Source organism: Anopheles merus, chromosome 2L, assembly GCF_017562075.2.
Source record: "Anopheles merus strain MAF chromosome 2L, AmerM5.1, whole genome shotgun sequence".
NCBI lineage: Eukaryota > Metazoa > Arthropoda > Insecta > Diptera > Culicidae > Anopheles > Anopheles merus.
In genome coordinates this window covers 6221911-6238638 of record NC_054083.1, presented here as the reverse complement: position 1 = coordinate 6238638, position 16728 = coordinate 6221911, and the positions used below count along the sequence as shown (strand labels likewise).

General features: G+C 37.0%; 1 protein-coding gene across 5 annotated transcripts in view; it reads left to right on the top strand.

Annotated features, from left to right (window-relative positions):
• The window catches only part of LOC121591480, a 58715-nt gene that overhangs the window by 17698 nt on the left and 24289 nt on the right, over positions 1–16728 (top strand). For all 5 annotated transcript variants that reach the window (XM_041912018.1, XM_041912016.1, XM_041912020.1 and 2 more), the window contains 2 exons: positions 8542–9797; positions 16120–16314. In XM_041912018.1, coding sequence (XP_041767952.1) covers positions 8787–9797; positions 16120–16314 — 1206 coding nt within the window. In that variant the 5' untranslated portion in view covers positions 8542–8786. The remainder of the gene's footprint in view (positions 1–8541; positions 9798–16119; positions 16315–16728) is intronic.

Here is a 16728-nt window from a genome sequence, read left to right as displayed (position 1 = left end):
GATAAAACAAAGAGTACATTTGAAAAAAGATTTTTCTTTTAAATGGTATAATAAGTTTGCGAAGTTATAAACGATTTCTTATGTGAGAGTTTTCTTAATGCTGTACACACTGTTTTTTCATTTTTGTTTTTGCTATTATTAGAATGCAAAGTAACTGATAAACAAAACACAACATAAGCAAGGTAAGATGGAAAATAGAACAGAAACAAACGAGATCGACCCTTTTTCCATTAATTAGTTCCTTCGTCCGTCTAACGTTTGTTGAATGACAATAAGGAGAAGATGTCGACTAGGGTTCATTTCATATTAATCTACGCTCTCATTATTTGTAAAGAAAGCGTTTCAATTCGAACATCATTAGTACTAATTTCTGTTTTATGCAGTAGCAGGTTGTGCTTCATCACAGAGCAAACGCAGGCCAGATAATCTATCGAAGAAAGCTAGAGATAATGATGTGCAATGAGATTCATAATAAACTTTTTCTGTTGAAGCATAACATTTTTTTGCTGTGACACCTACTTTGCTGGGACGACTAGCCGGCAATTACATGCGAACGTGAGTATTTGGGAGTGTTTATGATTGTGAAAACTATTATAGTTTTATTTATTTCAGAACAGTAAATGATAACGGTTCCAAAATATAACGGTATGAAAATAAAAATGCAACATCACACCATTTTAAATACTTTTCTAACAAAACAATAATAAGCAAAGTATGTGTGATGTCATTTAGAATTCAATTGTATTGATAGAAATATTAGGTAATCTGAATTCTGCTTTACAAATGTGTAAAATACTCTTTAAATCATTTGTAACAAACTCGTCCTGGCATGACAATATGACAATTTCACTGTTTTTCGGCTCAGTTTTCAATGTGAACAGAATTATTCAAAACATTCAAGATGTTTTTCAACAGTTCTTATTATTTGTGACAGCTGAGTTGATGAAAAATCTCGCGCGATTGTTGAATAATGCCGTTCACAGTAGAAACGGACCCGGAAAACAATGTATTCTCAACACGATATAATAATGGACATATGATTAATTAGTAAATACGGACGCTTACGGACAAAGCTGTCGTTTACTAAGACATATTTACTACGAAAGCAGGATTGACAAAATGCCCAACTTCAGTACAAATCTGCTTTGTCCCAGTGTCCCATTATAACCATGAATGATGGATATCATCCTCCTGACAAAAATTGTATTTAGCCTACATACAATCTTAGAAGCAATATTACATTTCAGAATTTGTTGTTAGCATAAATTCTACAACTAGCCTTTTCGAAAACGCTCGATAGTGCACGTAACGTTCCGATCTTTCCTTATGAAGCCGTTCTAATAAACCCTCGATATTTTCAATTCATTCATTTAGATTTTGAAACATTTCGACGCTTTTCTTATCATTTTATACGAATACGATGTATCGCTATGCTGCGCAGATTTCTAGATGTTCCTAGAAAAATCCGATCACGTAGTACAGTCGTCAACTTTCACGATTTATCAACATGCGCGTCATGGGCGGTTCTTTAGTACAATTGTCAGCTGTACACGACTTAACAACATGCCCGTCGTGGGTTAAATCCTAGAATGGACCGTCCCCCTAGCAAGCCGGACTGACTATCCGGCTGCGTGGTACTAAATAACTCTCAAAAGCCTATATAGGTAGGCAAGACCGTAGATCGTTACGCCAAATAGAAGAAAACGAACCTCTGGTCGGTTGTTTCGTCAAATGAGCGAAATCAAGAATTTAAAAAGCATGCATTTGTGCACAAGCATTTGTGCAATTGTGGGAAATTGTGCAAATATCTGAGTTCATAACTGAGTTAATCATGATAAATCATTGAATCGCATTAAATTAATACTATTGAATCTCAGATAATATTGAAACTTGATGTAATCTGTTATTTCAAATGTTCAATTACCATTTAAAATTATGGGCCTCAGGCCTACCCTAAAAGATTAAATATCTATTCGGATTTCAAACGAATCCGTTGAAGTTCAGCCTGTACAGTAGTTTTTTTATAACATTGATACAGCAATACAACTTTTATACTTTTTTTATTTTTCAATCATCGGAAAATAGATTGCAGTGGAGTTTATTTATTTCTTTAATTTAATTTAATATATCGTTCTATTTCAATGGAGTACAGGTTCTGGTTCAATACAGGCATAATATGTTTGTCTAAAAATGAAAGAGTGTTTTTTTAAATTTAGTTCACTATATACCTCATATTTTGCTGAGTATATGATTCAACTGGGCCTCACTTTCCACCGTTGCCGTTTCCATATTGTTATCACGTCAATTTGATGACCAAAAAAAGAAAGACAAAATCTCATGAAATACGATTTTCAAAAAATGAAAGCACATCGCGTGGGAGAGATCTATTCAGTCATACCAACAATTGATGTTCTTTGTTAGATGAGCGAACAAAACATTGTATTCTAACATTATTTCGTCATTAAACAGCACATACGTACTGGATATCATTTCTCCTAATGATTCGTGTGTAATTCCTCACAATTTCACAAGCATACATTATTCTGCCAGCAAAATAGACGTGCACTTCTCGCTATGGCACATGCAATTCAGAAGTTGAATCAACTACAACAAAAACATGTTTGTTTGGCTTGCTATCCAGTTATACTGTAAAACAGATCCTATCTTTCTCAGGCAACGTTTTTTGCAGCGTAATTGTCCAATAGTTTTTAATTTTACTTTCATTGTTATAGTGCTAAACTGCAATGTACTCAGTAGTACGGCCTTTTGGGAGCGTTACTCCGGAATAAAAAAAAATGTAACTTATATGCTCATACAATTTAAACCTCAACACATATTGAATATTAAAAAGCTTATAGGTGCTGTGTTGCAATATATTAAATAACTAAAATCTTATACCCACATCAATCATGTCTCTTCTCCAGTTTCCCATTCTTTTAAATTTCTCATTGGCGACTCACAAATTCAAATTATCTGATCTGATGATTGACCTCATCCATCACACGCTTATTCTTATGCTTTAACAATAATGTGGTTGTATTTTCCATAACACGCCTCTTGTACAGCATTCAACCGCAGACGATTTGGCATTCTTTATTGTCCATTGACCAGAAAATCGGTTGAAATGTAAATCATTTCAACATGTTTATAGACATATTACGGCGTGCAAAGTAGATAAACCGTCTCTTGTACATTCCAACAAGAAAAAAGTCGCTCTAAATACAGAATCTGCCGGCTCTCCTTGGGCGCCAATCTTCTGCAACGGAGCTGTAAAAAGGGGTCATAAAAAGTACACCATAAAAATATAATAAATTGAAAAAATAAACGATTTTAAATTTACGACACCGATGTCTCCCCACCTCGCAGAGTTTATTTCTCTCATTCCGGAATCCATGTTGATAAAGGATTTCCAGGATACGCGAATGCCCTTTAGGTTCGGATGGATGGTTCGCAAAAGGCTAGAAAACGGCACATTTAAAAGCTGGTGGGAAGGTAATCGAAAAGACAAATATCACCACAACTCGGGAAAATAATGTCAAGGGGAATTCGAACGTCATGATCTGACCAAAGTAAAACTAAAGCTATTAAGAAGAAAAAGTAAAGTGTGATTCTTCTTTCTATCTGACCTGTACAAGATCTTTTTGTGATTGGAACAACAAAAGACTTCCACCTTTAACAGCAATGACCCGTGATAGAAATGGCTTTTCATGAGAAACGTTTACTTTTTAGCAAGTTGCGTTGCCTTCAGTGGTTGGTACATCCAAATGACAATCAAAACAAATAGAAGTGCTACAAAAAATACAGTCCACATTTGGCAAACTGTCTGTTAAAAAATTGAGTACATTATTGTAGCAGAGTAGACGATGGACGTTACAGAAAAGAAACATTATACTTCAAATCCTGCATGATTATATGATTTAGAAACGTTCATACAAGGCTTTTAAAGCTCATATCATAACATGAAATATAGATTCTGATGTGTTTAGAAGATTGAATTCGTTTAATTAACTTTCACACAATTCCCTTAGGGTAAGTTTACAGCGTAGGTCTCACAACGCACCAAAAAACACATTTGTGAAATAGATGCAGATGATTGCTGTCTGTCAAGAACGCTCCCAACCTACACTTACTGTAAAATGCTATGTAAATTTCTGTTTGGGACTGTTACATATTAGTAATACAAACAGTCATTATTAAAACTAAAATATCATCTTTGAGTTGCTCAACAATGCACAATAAACATATAAAAAAGTTCATTTTCAAAATTTCATGTACACGCCGTTTGGCTCATACAGGGTGGGATTTTAAATTTTAAAATGAAGGCAATTGACTGATTGTCCAATAGTTAACAACATAACACAATAATTTTCCGACAATTACATTAACGAATTAGATTGTTTAGCTTATCGTGGATTATTATTAATAGTATATTACCAAAGTCCTGCAAAACCACATCAAACGATGGATCCTTGCAAAACCTAGCCCTTTCTTCATCCAATAAGCAATGTGCTCTTGATGATTCTACCAGAGTGTAGTTAAAGAGCCTTTACAAAGCGCAATGGTTGTAGACTAATAAATTTGTACGGGGATTAATGTGGAAATATCTTAGATTAGCATGGTCCTGTGGCTAAAATCGAATAATTTATATTCACTGTTAGCTCACTTGTCTGATTTCATTCATGCGGGATTTGATCTTTCAAGCATGTTTTGCCGCTTGACCTGTTTGAAAGATACATCACTTCAGAGTTATGTTTGTAAGATTTAAACCGAACGCTTAAGTATAGTTAATTGCGAAGCATAGGATACCTAAACATTTGTTATCACACATTAACAGTAGCAAGAATACACTTTAATCACATCATCGCTTTTATAGTTAAATAACTAGTTTTATGAAACATAATATAATACGCACAACTATTTTAGTTCCAAATGTATGAGAAACTAGTACAAAAACGACATTAACATAGTATATAAAAAAGTTTAGCAACGGTTAGGTACCAAACAAACCACAAAGAATTGAACTTAAATGAGATAAATAGACTGTTCAATAATTCAATAAAAACTTTTTTTCTAATGTAAAACAACATAAATATATTACTGCAGAGGTCTGGAGAAATGTTAAATGAAAAAAAAAATCTGGTAAACTTAAAGATGAGAAGTTCATAGAAACTGTAACCACTTGTAACAGGTAGTAGAGAATTTCTTTTCTATTTTGCTCAACCAATTACAAAGTTCTGAGCAACACTATAGAATGAAAATTTGCGAGCACCAGTAACAGATAATTCCATAATAATCAAATTAGATTACATATAATTTGACTAGATCCAGGATTGATACAAACAGCAAACGATACCTAAGGTACAAAATTCAATTTTCACAAACAGGATAACGTGTCACAAATCGAATCAAAGCTTTCAATCCGAACCTTCATGTCGGACTACTCGTAAATGTACTATGCCACTTTAATATTATCCTTAAACAACCCTCATGAGTCAGGGTACGTTTTCAATGTTAAGCAAATTATTTTATCCTTGAGTTAACACGGAAACATACTTTTGTAATTTTACTAGGGTAAACGTACCTATAGTGGTGGTAGTACCAATAGTGGTGGTTTTGCACTAAAATGCGTTCCATATAATAATTTAAAAGTAATTAAATTATTTATGATGGTGCGAAATATTCTCTGGTCTTTCACGAAGGGTTTAAAAGTTAAATAAGGCCATTCCGTTACATAGTGACCAAAAATTCATTATTTTGTGGAATGTGTTAACATTTTTTCTAAAATCCTTAGGTTTTTATAACGCAACTCATATTTTTGCTAACGTTCTAAATGACCACATTACAACGCAATTATTAGTTTTTTAACCTAATTGTTATGCAATATTATTTATTTACAAAACTTCATTGCCATACATTTTGACCATACTTATGTATTTCAAAGTGTTTTTATCATAGTGCCTATATAGGTACACAAAACAAGCATGTTCATGTAGTGGTTATAGTCATGAAATCAGTAAAAATAGCACATTTTAGATTTTTTCCAGGATATCTGTTTTCACTAAAATAAGCAACAGAAATGGGCCAGTCTGATGGTACAGTCGTCAACTCGCACTATTTAACAACATGCCCGTCATGGGTTCAATCCCCGAATAGACCGTGCCCCCATACATAGGACTGACTATTCTGCTAAATCATTGAATAAGTCATTGAAAGCCAAGCTCACTTCACTATTGGGTACAGGCAGGCCTTGACCGACAACGTTTGTTTTTCCAAAGAAGATGAAGCAACAGAAATTAGTTTTCTGTAAGTATTTTACCAAGCAAAGACCAAAATTCACATATCTAGCCAACTTTGAATCACGCACACTCTCCCGGGTGTGAGTTGACGACAGGTGCAGTACGTTATTGAATATTGTCATGAATCAAATCTACAAATTTTTTACGATAAAATTACGCAAGAAATCAATGTTATGGAAGTAGTCATTGATATTCATACGAAAACAGCTTCAAAACTAAGTTCCATTGATATATTTCAATTGCTTTGTGTTGAAATATTTATATTTTTTTATTTTACACTTTAAATCCATTAAATCGCATCTGTACCACTACAAATTGCACTACTATTGGTACATTTACCCTATATAAATGTGGACACGTTGTTCAATCAAATTGGGAACTTCCTTACTATTTTTATGTGTTAAATTTTCGAGCAATTTTTTGAACTTACATGGGTTTTATGCCTAGTGTAGGGTTGAATGTTGAGTAGACGTAGTACGTAGCACAACATGTAGTTATAACAAACTCATTTAACGTAGGTCTGAAGAGTTCAATTATACTCTTAATTGAAGTTCGGATAAAGATTTCAGAACAATAAAGGGTTGTAACATTAAAATAAGCTGTTCAGGTTCCTATAGAGGATCAATTTTAAAGAGGTCGTGACAGAAAGAAAAGTAATTCATTACTGCTTTATCCCTATGCTTACATAACATTTGCGTCATATTTTCGATATCCGATAGAAGCGGGTATCACATTAACCACTGTCAATACCAGACCCTTCATTAAATACACAGCTATTACATTTCCATTTCCCGTATTGTTGGCTTCACCATTGTATGTGTTGCATGTTTTTGATTTAAAAATAGATCCTATTACAAATTCAGTCATAATAAATCGGCATGTGTTCTATTACGCACTTATCTCGCACTAATATAATTATAACACGGATTTGAATCCAAACAGTACAAAAAAGAAATCATTTCCTTTATGTCCTTATGAAATTAGTCAAAATGTGACAATAGTGCCGATTATGTGACTCAACTGCTTGAGAAAAAGTATCAAAAATGCTCATTTTCTATTATGATCCGTGTTAGAGAACTCAATTTGTCTCTGATTTGATATATCGAACTGAACGAAGGTCATTTGCATTACCTGACTCAAACGGAGACCGTTTTTTGTCCAACAGCTTTCCGTCAGGTTAAAGCTACGGAAAGCGTTTTGTTTTATGGTTTAACTACTAAATTCATATTTTTAAACCACACGAATTGAATGCAATTACATTCAAAAGGGATTTTTTTGTAATTATTCACTGGAAAAAGGATGGGACAGAATATACTAAATAAAATAAACAGAAATTAGAAAATCATACCACAAGCGCTACTTTTCATGACATTGCTAAACACATTTAAAGAACAATAATATGCCACACGTAGAAATAATTATAAATTGGTACGATACTTCCTGCGTTTCGCGTTGCAGTTTGTTTTAACAAACATAGCCATTTCAGATCAATTTTGTAGCAATGTCTCGAGTGAACGAAAGAAGTCTCCAACAAGCTTGTATAATAACGATTTCGTTTCAGTTCGTGTAGCGCGGTTTTGTTTGATACTTTTCCGTTTGAATCAGATAATCGACACTAATGTGTCGAAAATACGGTCAAAGTCATAATAATGTTAAATTATATAAATAAAAAAAAATTGTTGAAGAAATACTTTAACTTTACTTCACTGCGGTTAATAATTGTTATAGTTCCATTTCATAGAACTGCGGGAGATTTTCCTTTTTGAAAATTCGTCTTAACAAAGCATATTACCAAATGGTATTTTAATATGTAGTTATGTGGTTAATTTGCAGAATATTTGCCAATTTTGTATCCCATCTTTACATTCTTTCATTTTATGTTGTAGGTCCACATTTATCACAATTTGGATGTGTTGCCAAGGTATATTTGTATCTACGCTCCTGAGTGCAGACCTTTTGGTTCACAAGGAGATACAATTTGCTTCCTTTTTTGATCTGATGTTAATTTTATGGAATTTATTATATTAATTTAATATTATTCCTTTTTAGTTTTGGATGTTTTCAACAATGTGTGGTGTAGAGAAGGAACTTTTTTTGTGTGGTTTACTACTAGCGGTTGGTTTTTTAGCTATTACTTCTGATAGATATGCTATTACAATTCATAATAAACCGTTCAGTCTATGTTCTTAGTTACCAATAGTAATAATCGTTTGTTGTTGTCGTTATTCTTTTTTTTTCTATCCAGGCAATTGATTGTGTGTACATTCCTTGAAGCCGATTGACCTTCTGGACATTCCCCTACATCATCCCGGCATATGATCATCGCAAGCTTTCCATGCGAATGTAACCAAATCGAATTTTACATTACATCGCACATGGTGTTTGAGCAATAGAGTTAGCCACACTAGGTCGTGATATACTATATTTCATTGTTTGAAAATAACTCTAGTCATCCCGACATATCGCAAAAAGTCTGTGATCAGCTCCTACATGACAGTAGATTCCTATCGTCGTAGTCCTTGGCATAAAAGTTGGCACTTTCGCTCGACCATGTATTGCGCCGCTTCGTGGACATTCTGGACAAAGCTGCTGCTGATTCACGTATGCTACATATCCATCGGAGCGGTACGCAACGGGGACTGGGCCGCGAAGAACATCAATGAGTGGCGGCCACCGGAACCAAACCCATGGTCACCGTTCGCTGGTACCGCTGACAGCCCGGTGACACTGTTGACAAGTTCGCTTGACCATGCCGCTCAAAGCAGCGGCTCATCCGCACATTTTGTGTACCACGAGGGACACGGAAGAAGCAGCGTAAATATTGCTGAGACTCTCCGTACGAGGGTCGATTCACCGTCAAGCGTAACAAGTTTGTACCGGCTAGGGCAAACCCCCCATATATTACCCTCCGATTCGCACATCCCGTTGGAAACGGTGGAAAAACATTTCCTGTTCCGGCGTGATTTGAGCAAAACACAAAGTACGTCGCTAAGGCATACATTAGCACCGGCTCAAGCGTGGGCAGACAATGGAGCCGGCCCTATTTGCCAAGATCCTGGATCGATGGACGGAAATTGTACCACGAACCGGGAGCGGCCACCAACATTAATGACCAACGCAAGCAATGTCAATCCCACGGAGGACCTGCTAGTTCCGTTCGCTTCCAACCACAGCTATACGGCGAACGATTCCGCGTTCTGGATACTGAAGGACCTGGCATTAGCCACACTCCAGTCACCGCTCGAGGATAATCATACCACCCACAGCTATCCAGCAGTGGACCTAAACGACCATAACGATGTGCTGTGTGACGACGATTCGGATCAGATGGAGTACAACGAGAACTGTTTCATCGATCACAACGTTACTTGCGTTGGCGATCCGGACTTTTGCAATCTCACATACAGCGAGTACCGACAGCTGTTGATGGATTACATCTATCCTTCGACGGGCGAATGGATTCTGATTGCCTCGCACACTGTCGTCTTTCTTATGGGATTGGTAAGCATGTTCACTATCTGTACAATTTACCAAGCTTATTGACACTATCAGCCCCAAGCTGCGGGAGCATTATGCATGAGACAAATTCGCACAAAGCGGAAGATAGAGTGACAAGTTTGTTTTGATTTTCTAGGCCTTGGCTAATTGCTCGGCAGTCGTTAGTGATAGATTTCAACAAAAAAAACACAGGATAAAAAACTTACAAAAAAACTAACTATAGCTTGAACGAATACAAATATTGTTCAAATGACACTGAATAAAAACATTTTGACTCTCTCTCTTAAATTATTTAGTTTGAAAATAACTGCTAAAAACCTGATAGTCTCTGTTCAAGCTATTCATCTGAAACTACATGACCAAATAAGTCTCATTAGTATGTACAAGCCTACTCAAGACCGCGTACGTTGTGACGCCAAGTAGATCCAAAAAGATATCCCGTTGCCTCGGAAAAACACTTAAGCTACCTTCCTAGAGCAGTGAGCTCTTACATAAACTCACTATCTGCTAGTCCAGGCAGTCGATCTGAGATCGTTGAACGTTTCAGTATGAAACAACATCCATTTCCTTTCGAGCAATCTAACAAAAACCATAATCCCTTTCTATACATCTCAAGTGTGCTGAGGTACACAAAAACGGACACAATTGAATTATAGACATTCAACCTTTTTCCTAGCGATTTTTGCCGAAATGAGCCTTCTCGCAAGGTAAATGTTCTTGAAATTGCTCTTGTTGTCGTTCAACAGATACTTTCTACGCCAGTTCTAACGGTGTACAAGACTGTTTGCACATAAGGATTTTCTCGCTTCTACCCCCAATCAACAGCTTTGCCCTTTTCTGCTTATTGTGCATTGGTACAGTTTTTGTTCCGGCGAGCCGAGGGAAAAAGTTTTCTACAAACTCCGTATTTTCCGTTTGATGAAGATAACCACTTCTTCACAACGTTTCTGAAAAGTTTTCGCTTAAAAACCTACAACAACTTTGCTTCGTTCCAAGCCACCAAGCTCCTTGCAAGCTCGGAGCGAAGGAGAAAGAAGGAGGGCACTAAACGATGGGTTTGGTACTTCATCGAATATTTCAATGTATTTCTATTATCGCCCTTTCCGCATCAGGGCCATTTCATTCCACTTCCTGTTCATGTGAATGTGGTGCACAGATAATTTAGTTTAGTGGAACCTGTGCTTGCTTGTTTGTATTGCACAGTACAATATACATACAATATGATTCGATTTCGACTTTCTTTTTTCCTTAATCTACAGCAAATGATGGCTCATTGCGTTATTTCTTCATTAAAACTTGCCGTTAAACTCTATCTGCCGTGAAGATAGCAAAGCAGCTGCTTCTGAAACTATGAATTGCTTTATATAGTATACACTGCTCATCCAAACCGAACCCAAACCACTTCATTGCGAAGGTAAAAGTTTCATTTCACAGTTCTACAGAAAAGTTCAAGCAAATATGTTTTTATCTTGATCCTAAGGCGCATTTAGCTGTCTGTTGCTTTACACAAACGCTTCATTAGCAAGCTCCCAACGGCAATGAAGCCCTTTTTCTAATGCTGCTTGCAGATAGTTAAGAGCATCCGATTTTCTGATTCTGACGCTTGCCATACCTTACCTAAGGCACTTTCGCATCTACCCCCAGCATGCAGGCAATTTCGTTTCGCACATTTCTATCTACTGTATTGATAGATGGTCTTGTGTGTCGTTGTTTTGTGTAACGGTTTCTCCTTTATTCGGTGTTTTTTACCTTCTGTTCCATAAAATGTCATCTCCATTTGCTGTGAAAAGGCTTCACAGCTACTGTCTTTTTCGCAATCAAAATCACTCGTTTTTTGGACCGCTGCATGCCTTTATCGTTGCTCTTAAGATCTAAGAGATAGCAATTTATCTTCAGTTGCCTAGCTCTATCAGCCAAAAGTACACCAGCAGCTTCAGCATAAGGAGAAACCGAAAAATCGCCCCAAGATATATATGGCACATTTCATGACATCTGGCTAGGTCATAATTTTTACGGAAGTGCCTTAAAATCAACACCGAATAGCCAGGACACATTTTCATGGCTGAAACAGCGACGATTTCTGCTTTCAAATATTGCAGAAGTGTTTTTGCGTCGCTTGCTTTAGAACGGTTTGAAGTCGTGTGAAATAAACATCACACGAATATCTTTGAGGCGTTCGTACGCAGATCACTGTTTTCCCTGTACCGTGGTGTTATGCGTAGTTTTTAGATAGATTGGATGGAATAACAAATAAGGTTTCAATTTAAATTTTTACACTTAGCGCACATGGGTGTAACTTGTCTCAATGGTTAACACATAGTTTAACGATACATTGAACCGGTATGGTTGATTTATTGCTTTTTTATCCCGTCATGAAGTTCGACCCTGCATCACCGATTGTTGTGTTGAGGCTTTTCCACAACGGTGAGATTTGCTGCTTGAAGCAGAATGGATAGAAACTTTCTCTTCCTATTGATTGATCCGTAACCGTGTTGCCCGTATCCAGTGCGTTAAAGGCTGTAGCAGTATGCAAGGCTTTGAATATAATGAAATTCTTCGCATAATTGAAACATGGTTCATTGGCTACGCTTTGAAATAGTTTACTCGAGAAACCAGCCACCAACGGGTATGGATCTGCGTGAATTGAACCGAAAGTCGACGCATTACACATTTCGAGTGATCGATCGACTTGAAAACAGTTGGCTTGAGGCTCAAAAATGTATACAATATGTGATGTACATTGTACAGCTTCATTATCAATTTGGAAAACTGAAAAGTATCGAAGCATAAAACCACAAATATGGCTAATTGAAGAACATTATAATAATTCTCGGAAATTATTTCTCAAGTTTCTAGAAGGTACACCCCAAAAATCCATCTTTTCTTAGATTCTTAGCCTTTAGAAGCAAGAAGGTACAAGGAATGTGTAACATAATCGTATTTTAAACAATGCAAGATGCACATACGAAAACATATTTCTTTACCGTGTTTGCAAACATTTACGATTTATGGGTTTGTTACGATTTTAAAGCATTATCTGAATTTGGTGTCTAGTTGCTTAAATTAATTAAATGTATTATATATATATATATATATATATATTATATATATATATATATATATATATATATATATATATATATATATATATATATATATATATATATATATATATATATATATATATATATATATATATATAATCAGATTATTTGTTCCTTTTAACTCCGTGATGCTTGACGTGGATTTCCAAGTCGTACGAACAGATTGTGTCCGTTGTGGGTTAAAATCTCGTATGATCCAAGCTACTCTCACGCTGGTCTGACTAACCAGCTATCAATACACCGATGACCACATACAGTAACAATTAGCTAAGCCAGGTGGATAAAGCCAGCTTCGTGCATTTGCGGTTGTTGTGCCGAATGCCGAAAAAGACGGAAAGTGACTAATACCTTTAACACTTATTTATTAAACAATTTCGGCCTAAGTTTTGGCTGAAAAGTTATTCTTTTCTCGTTACACAAATATTACACATACTTTATTGACTTACGCACATAGTTCATATTGTATCCCAATGAAACAGTGTGAATTTCCTTTAATGCTATATTTTTCACACTAAAAGTTGTCCTTCTAGCATAGTTTGCGCGACGTATTGGCGACAGGCGAACAACATAACACACAGATCAGCTCATCGGTCAGCAGAAGCGACCATCACTCAAGCACCATGTGTTTACAGAGCTCCAATTTGACGTTAGCCTGGACATTTCTCCATTTACTACGCAATTGTGTGTGTGTGTGTGTGTGTGTGTGTGTGTGTGTGTGTGTGTGTGTGTGTGTGTGTGTGGGTGTGTGTATGAGAGAGAGAGAGAGAGAGAGAGAGAGAGAGAGAGAGAAAGAGAGAGAGATAGAGTGAGTGTGTGCCACATATTGATATGCCTTTCATCTTTCGAGCCAAAACGATCATACCCCTACCTCGTCTGCCCCAATGGAAGCTGATTCGACTCCAATAAACAAGCCCGAGGTAGTTGGTCGCCCGATGTAGACAAAACAACGACTGTCCAGTGTCACGGGAGAATGTGCGTAACGGTCGGCAGCATTACTTGAGTGGGGATGTTTGGTGGACCAAGCATAAACACCGCCAGTCTCGACTTAAATGGATTTCCTGTAATCCAAACAATCCGCGTAATCTTCCCTTTCATTTGAGACGCGTGCTACGTATCGTCGGGGTCACTGTTAGATTCGTTCACTCCGACCCAGTTGGTCCTATATTTCTTTGCAAGCGATGTAAAAATATAAAAAAGGAAAAGTGGATTTTTTTCATAACATTTGTTTAACTATTATTAGAGAACAGGATAAAATAAAAAAAAAGGTATTTGCAATTGTTTCATGAGCATAACATTCAGAGGTAAATTCAAATATAAGCTTTTGGTGGATACTATCATGTTTCATGTTAGAACGATTTCATACAGAATTGGATGAGTATGATACAAATAATAAAAATAGGCTCAACAAATTTGTAATCTCATCTTACAGCAACTTATTCAGCTACTAAATAAACTAAACATTTGACATAGCGATGTATTCAATTCTACGCACAGTACTCGCTACCGGTCTATGCTTCACCAATTAAGGCAAACGTACTGATCAAAGGATGAAACACGTACTAAACTCTCTCTTGATAGGGCTTAACACAACACGAGTAAACATTATAACAAGCTTAAATGATAATTGCATTGTGACAGCTTGCCTTTCGAATGCCGATGGTTTAGTGCCAATGGTACGACACAGGCACGTTCCATCTTTAGCGACCTACTTCCCGAGTTTCGTTCGCACTCCCTGGGCTTAGTTCATTTTAATCGACTACCGTACCTTAGTATGTCGAGCATCAGTCCTTGCCTCTCATCAATGTAGAATGTGAAAGCTGTTTGAACAAACAGCTGACGAAAACGGCATCGCAATCATCACTGGCGGTCGGTTTTGGTAGGCATAAATTACGCCCGGAATTAGCATGTTGCATGTAGCCGTTTAACTTCATTTGCATAACACGGAGCTGACAGAAGGGACGGATCGGTCTCACAAGACACCAGGATGAAATGTTTGTATCGTTAAGAAAGTACTATCCATGACTTCAAGACGCTACGGTGCCATCTTTAAGCCAAAGTGCAGAGTTCACACTGGGACAATTTTGTTTGCACTAAATGCTATTGCATTCCATTTGTATTGCGCTCGACTTCAAAAGTTTACGACCTAAATTTAGACCATTCGATTGCTCATTAACAGCTTTCATCAGGCATCGTTTTATTTATACCATTATCACCGCCCCGCCCTTGCCACATTGCTCCGTCCGTCCCCACCAATGTGTATTTCTTCACCTAATTGAGCTGCGAGGAAATCCGCTTTCGCTCGGACCATATTTGTTTTCACATCGCTTTATACATGTATGCTACGAACAAATGCTACATTTTTCCATCAACTATTGCGGTTTCAGGGGCAGCAAACAAACCAGATCCACAGCAGCGCTGTGTTGCCATGGATGATAGCATCGAAACGATCATGGTCTCTCACATTAAGGCCTCGTTCAAATCCAATTCGTCAGCACCGTCACGTCGTAAACAGATAGCGTCTGTCGGATTTTTCGGGCGGGCGCTTGTCCTCACTGTTCTGTTTGTTGTGTCACGATGTGTCGTTAATCATGGCTACAGACGCACAACCAGGCAAGGGCTTCCGGCAGGACTATAATAAGACATATGCTAAATACGTACGCTTTTGTATCGTTCAATTCACCATGGCCCATGTCTACTTGCTGCGTATGGATGTCTTGTTTCTTGCTTTACTACTGCATCTGATACTGGACAATGTCGGGGGAATTGATTGAATTTGGCCATGTATTCGCACACATTTTTTCCAGCTTATAGTGCCAATAATAGTACCAGTGAACTATCGCTTCTGCTGTTGGTTGTGCTTACGAAACAACTAAAAACTAACAAAACATTAAAATGTGATTATCGCATCGAATATTGATGATTTTTCCAGCCAATAGGCTACACAAAGCTGAACTCCTACTGCCAAACAAATCCATGCTCTTCTGCAGCACAGTGCATTATGTATGTCGTACGGCTGGAACTGTTCCAGACAGCTAAATTGCTGCAACGTTCAGAACATGTTTCCACATTCTATCAAAAGAAGTGCTGCCTTTATGCCAAACGCTCTGGAACACATTCAAACATCACGCTTCAATGAAACTGACATTGTGCAGCATGTGCTATCCAATTTTGCGACTCTCGACAACGTGTTTGATTTTCCTTTCGGTTCTATTTCTTCGCAGGTTGGAAATGCACTGGTTTGCATAGCGGTTTACACCAACCATACGATGCGCACCGTGACAAACATCTTTATCGTCAACCTTGCAGTGGCCGACTTTTTCGTTATACTGTTCTGCTTGCCGCCGACCGTTGTTTGGGATGTGACAGAAACGTGGTTCATGGGAAAAGCCATGTGCAAGGTGGTAATCTACTTTCAGGTGAGTTTGTCTTGTTGACACAAAAATCCAAAAGCAAAATAAACAAAGCCGACCTCCGCTCAATCGGTAGGACACACCAGGCAGGAGTACATTATTCTTCAAGTGTGACTAATTCATTCTACGACCTATAGCAAATGGGTTAGGGATAAACATTTGAATTTATGAATAAAATATTTTTCAAGCGGCTTACGAACATTATGTGCTGCACAAAATAATGAACTTCCTATTTCCTAACAATACAGTGTTTCACGGGGTTGTTTGACACTTTTTCTAAATTTTATGCTTGTTTTTTTTCAAATATTACATTATTTAGTTTCTTTATGAATAGATCCAAAGAATCCAAACACATGTTAACAACAACACCAACATTGATAAATCCTGTAACTGATTACTTGTTGTGGACTCAAAATTACA